This window comes from Pristiophorus japonicus, chromosome 32 (assembly GCF_044704955.1).
Source record: "Pristiophorus japonicus isolate sPriJap1 chromosome 32, sPriJap1.hap1, whole genome shotgun sequence".
NCBI lineage: Eukaryota > Metazoa > Chordata > Chondrichthyes > Pristiophoridae > Pristiophorus > Pristiophorus japonicus.
Genome location: NC_092008.1, coordinates 1,070,488 through 1,076,487, shown reverse-complemented (window position 1 = coordinate 1,076,487; position 6,000 = coordinate 1,070,488). Strand labels below are relative to the sequence as shown.

The window sequence follows — 6,000 nt, the reverse complement described above, 5'->3', positions numbered from 1 at the left end:
GGCGGACGGCTCCGGAGCGAGCGGCAGGCAGGGAGGGCTGACGTGGTGACGTGCGTGCGCCGTGACCTCACCTGCGGGGCAAAGCCGCCCCGTTGGACCTTGGTTTGGGCGGCCGGCGCGCCGACGTCGCTGCGGGGCAGGGGCGTCGTGCGTGGGGTGTGCGCGGTGAGGTCACGGGCGGAGTCCGTTGGGTGGGCTGGGTGACGTCGGTGCGGGGGGGGGGTAGCAGGTTGGGAGGGGGGAACGAGCGCGGTGACGTCAGTGCGGGGCAAAGTGGGGAGCGCGGTGACGACAGTGCGGGGCAACGGGGACGCGGTGACGTCAGTGCGGGGCAAAGTGGTGAACGCGGTGACGTCAGTGCGGGGCAAAGTGGGGAGCGCGGTGACGACAGTGCGAGGCAACGGGGACGCGGTGACGTCAGTGCGGGGCAAAGTGGTGAACGCGGTGACGTCAGTGCGGGGCAAACGGGTGGGGAACGCGGTGACGACAGTGCGAAACAACGGGGACGCGGTGACGACACCGCGCGTTTACTGTGGGGCGTGTTGGCGCGGCGCTTTTCCAAGTCCCGCTGCGGGGGCAAAGGCGGCTGTCGTGTGGTGTGGTGTGGGAGGGAGCGACGCGTTGACGTCAGGCGCGGGGCAATCGGGGAACGCCTTGACGTCAGGTGCGGGGCAGCGGACGGCGCGTCGACGTCAGGTGCGGGGCTAAGGCGGGCTGCTGTGGGCGGTCGGAGCGACGCGCTGACGTCAGGTGCGGGGCAGAGGACGGCGCGTTGACGTCAGCTGCGGGGCAAACGGGCGGGGGGGGACGCGTTGACGTCAGTGCGGGGCAAAGGGACGACGCGTTGACGTCAGTGCGGGGCAAAGGCGGCTGTTGTGTGGTGTGGGAGCGACGCGCCGACGTCGGGTGCGGGGCACCGCGTGTGGGGTTGGGGGGGGGGGGGGGGGGTGTTGCCGCGGCGCGTTGACGTCAGTGCGGGGCAAAGGGACGACGCGTTGACGTCAGTGCGGGGCAAGCGGACGGGCGCGCTGACGCCGGGTGCGGGGCAGAGGGCGGCCGACGGGCTCCCGCGGTGTGTCCGGGCGGTGTGTGAGAGACACACACAGAGAGAGTGAGAGAGAGAGAGGGAGGTGAGGGGAGGGAGAGCAGGCCCACACCCCGGGCCCAGGCCCAGGCCGCGGCCTCGGGTACCTGAGCGCCCGGCCACCCCCCCCCCCCCTCCACCCTCTCCTGAGCCGCCATGACCATCCTGCCCAAGCCGCCTCCCCCGCCCGAGCGGCCGGCTCCGTCCGAGCCCGAGTCCCGGGCCTCGCCTCCCGCCGGGCCGGGCCTGTCAGCACCGGGCCCGGGCTCGTTGCCACCGTCGTCCGGCTGCGGCGCCGGGCCTCAGGCCTCGCTGTCGGGTAACGGCGGAGGCGGCGGGCTGTGCGACGGGACGGCGGGTTTGCCTCTACCCGGGGCCGGTGCTTTAGGCCCCGGGTTGGGCGCTGCAGGAGGCCCCGGCAGCCCGGCGGGAGGAAGCGCCAGCTGCCCGGCCGGACCCGGCGGCACAGGAGCCGGCGGGCCGGCCGGCAAGCAACGCCGACACCGAGGCCTGCGGCCCAAGCCCCACCGCCCGCACCGACACCAGCACCGGCACCGGCGCCACCACCGGCCGCCTCCCGGCCTGGCCAGCCCCGGCCCCGGGGGCACGGGAGCCGGCGGAGGAGCAGCAGGCCCCGGCGGAGTCCCCGGCACCGCGCCCGCCGCCCCCGGCTCCAGCCCCGGGCCCCAGGACCACCAGCCGGCCGGCGGCTACAACAGCGAGGACGAGTACGAGACGACGGCGCAGGACCCGGCCCAGGCCCAGCAGGTAAAAGGGGGCACCGATAGCTGGGGATCTGTGGGGGATCGATATATCGATACCTGTCGGTCAATGGGTGATCAATATCTGTCAGTGGGGGATCGATATATCCGGATCTGTCAGTCACTGGGTGATCAATATCTGTCAGTGGGGGATCGATATATCGATATCTGTCGGTCACTGGGTGATCAATATCTGTCAGTGGGGGATCGATATATCGATATCTGTCGGTCACTGGGTGATCAATATCTGTCAGTGGGGGATCGATGTATCCGGATCTGTCAGTCACTGGGTGATCAATATCTGTCAGTGGGGGATCGATATATCGCTACCTGCCGCTCAATGGGTGATCAATATCTGTGAGTGGGGGATCGATATATCAGGATCTGTCAGTCACTGGGTGATCAATATCTGTGTCAGTGGGGGATCGATATATCAGGATCTGTCGGTCACTGGGTGATCAATATCTGTCAGTAGGGGATCGATATATCAGGATCTGTCAGTCACTGGGTGATCAATATCTGTCAGTGGGGGATCGATGTATCCGGATCTGTCAGTCACTGGGTGATCAATATCTGTCAGTGGGGGATCGATATATCCGGATCTGTCAGTCACTGGGTGATCAATATCTGTCAGTGGGAGATCGATATATCAGGATCTGTCAGTCACTGGGTGATCAATATCTGTCAGTGGGGGATCGATGTATCCGGATCTGTCAGTCACTGGGTGATCAATATCTGTCAGTGGGGGATCGATATATCGCTACCTGCCGCTCAATGGGTGATCAATATCTGTGAGTGGGGGATCGATATATCAGGATCTGTCAGTCACTGGGTGATCAATATCTGTGTCAGTGGGGGATCGATATATCAGGATCTGTCGGTCACTGGGTGATCAATATCTGTCAGTGGGGGATCGATATATCAGGATCTGTCAGTCACTGGGTGATCAATATCTGTCAGTGGGGGATCGATGTATCCGGATCTGTCAGTCACTGGGTGATCAATATCTGTCAGTGGGGGATCGATATATCCGGATCTGTCAGTCACTGGGTGATCAATATCTGTCAGTGGGAGATCGATATATCAGGATCTGTCGGTCACTGGGTGATCAATATCTGTCAGTGGGGGATCGATATATCGCTACCTGCCGCTCAATGGGTGATCAATATCTGTGAGTGGGGGATCGATATATCAGGATCTGTCAGTCACTGGGTGATCAATATCTGTGTCAGTGGGGGATCGATATATCAGGATCTGTCGGTCACTGGGTGATCAATATCTGTCAGTGGGGGATCGATATATCAGGATCTGTCAGTCACTGGGTGATCAATATCTGTCAGTGGGGGATCGATATATCAGGATCTGTCAGTCACTGGGTGATCAATATCTGTCAGTGGGGGATCGATATATCAGGATCTGTCAGTCACTGGGTGATCAATATCTGTCAGTGGGGGATCGATGTATCCGGATCTGTCAGTCACTGGGTGATCAATATCTGTCAGTGGGGGATCGATATATCGATATCTGTCGGTCAATGGGTGATCAATATCTGTCAGTGGGGGATCGATATATCAGGATCTGTCGATCACTGGGTGATCAATATCTGTGTCAGTGGGGTATCGATATATCGCTATCTGACGGTCAATGGGTGATCAATATCTGTGAGTGGGGGATCGATATATCGCTATCTGACGGTCAATGGGTGATCAATATCTGTCAGTGGGGGATCGATATCTGTTGGTCAATGGGTGATCAATATCTGTGTCAGTGGGGGATCAATATATCAATATCTCTGTCAGTGGGGGATTGATATCTGTGTCAATGGGGGATCGATATATCAGGATCTGTCGGTCACTAGGTGATCGATATCTGTGTCAGTGGGGGATCGATATATCAGGATCTGTCGGTCAATGGGTGATCGATATCTGTCAGTGGGGGATCGATATATCAGGATCTGTCGGTCACTTGGTGATCGATATCTGTGTCAGTGGGGGATTGATATCTGTGTCAATGGGGGATCGATATATCAGGATCTGTTAGTCAATGGGTGATCAATATCTGTATCTGTGTCTCAATTGGGGATCAATCCCTGGGAATCTGTGGGGCAATAGGTGATCGATACCTGTGTCACTGGGTGCTTGATATCTATCTAATGGTGATCGATATCTCAGGATCTGTCGGTCACTGGGCGGCGGGTGCCCGTGTCACTGGGCGACACCTGTATCGGGTGATCGATGCCTGAGGATCTGTGGGGGCAATAGGACATCGATATACCAGTGAATCTGTAGCCAATGGATGATCAATACCTGTATCGATGGGTGATCGATATCTGTATAGGTGGGTCCTCAATAGGTCATCAATATCTGTAAATCTGAGTGGGGCATCGATCAATAGGTCATCAATATCTGTAAATCTGTCACCTATAGTACATCATTCAATAGCTCATCAGTATCTGGAAACCTGTCCCCAGTAGAGTATCAATAATACATCATCAATGTTTCTAAATATATCAACACATCTATAAATATGTCGTCAATGCATCTGTACACGCGCCGTCAATGCATCTGTACACGCGCCGTCAATGCATCTGTACACGCGCCGTCAATGCATCTGTACACGCGCCGCCAATGCATCTGTACACGCGCCGCCAATGCATCTGTACACGCGCCGCCAATGCATCTGTACACGCGCCGCCAATGCATCTGTACACGCGCCGCCAATGCATCTGTACACGCGCCGCCAATGCATCTGTACACGCGCCGCCAATGCATCTGTACACGCGCCGCCAATGCATCTGTACACGCGCCGTCAATGCATCTGTACACGCGCCGCCAATGCATCTGTACACGCGCCGTCAATGCATCTGTACACGCGCCGCCAATGCATCTGTACACGCGCCGCCAATGCATCTATAGAGTGACCATAATATGATAGTATTTTACGTTTGAAAGTGATTTAGTTAAATCCGAAACCCGGGTCTTAAATCTAAACAAAGCAAACTACGTAGGTATGACGGGAGAGTTGGCGAAGGTAGATTGGGAAACAACATTAAAGGAATGACGTTAGACAAGCAATGACTAGCACTTAAAGAATCAATACATCATTTACAACATGATATGTCCCTTTAAGGCACAAAAACCCCACAGGAAAAGTGGTCCAACCATGGCTAACAAGAGAAGTTAAAGATAGTATTCGATCAAAGGAAGAGGCTTATAATGTTGCCAAAAAGAGCAGCAAGCCTGAGGATTGGGAGGATTTTAGCATTCAGCAAAAGAGGCCCTCGAAATAGTGGATGTGTTGGTGATCATTTTCCAACAGTCTATAGACTCTGGATCAGTTCCTACGGACTGGAGGGTAGCTAATGTAACACCACTTTTTTAAAAAGGAGGGAAAGAGAAAGCGGGTAATTATAGACCGGTTAGCCCGACATCAGTAGTGGGGAAAATGTTGGAATCAATTATTAAAGATGAAATAGAAGCGCATTTGGAAAGCAGTGACGGGATCGGTCCAAGTCAGCATGGATTTATGAAAGGGAAATCATGCTTGACAAATCTTCGAGAATTTTTTAAGGATGTAACAAGTAGAGTGGACAAGGGAGAACCAGTGGATGTGGTGTATTTGGACTTTCAAAAGGCTTTTGACAAGGTCCCACACAAGAGATTAGTGTGCAAAATTTAAGCACATGGTTTTGGGGTAATGTACTGACGTGGATAGAGAACTGGTTGGCAGACAGGAAGCAAAGAGTAGGAATAAACAGGTCCTTTTCGGAATGGCAGGCAGTGACTAGTGGGGTGCCACAAGGTTCAGTGCTGGGAGCCCAGTTATTTACATTCATAATTTAGACGAAGGAATTGAATGTAATATCTCCAAGTTTGCAGATGACACTAAGCTGGGTGGCGGTGTGAGCTGTGAGGAGGATGCTATGAGGCTGCAGGGTGACTTGGACAGGTTAGGTGAGTGGGCAAATACATGGCAGATGCGGTATAATGTGGATAAATGTGAGGTTATCCACTTTGGTGGCAAAAACAGGAAGGCAGAATATTATCTGAATGGCGGCAGATTAGGAAAAGGGGAGGTGCAACGAGACCTGGGTGTCATGGTACATCAGTCATTGAAAGTTGGCATGCAGGTACAGCAGGCGGTGAAGAAGGCAAA

General features: G+C 55.3%; 1 protein-coding gene across 1 annotated transcript in view; it reads left to right on the top strand.

Moving 5' to 3' along the window:
• The first annotated feature begins 273 nt into the window (after positions 1 to 273).
• Positions 274 to 6,000, top strand: part of LOC139240478 (OTU domain-containing protein 5-like) — a 28,015-nt gene continuing 22,288 nt past the window's right edge. Inside the window, exon 1 of the mRNA XM_070869013.1 lies at positions 274 to 1,852. Coding sequence (XP_070725114.1) covers positions 1,241 to 1,852 — 612 coding nt within the window. The 5' untranslated portion in view covers positions 274 to 1,240. The remainder of the gene's footprint in view (positions 1,853 to 6,000) is intronic.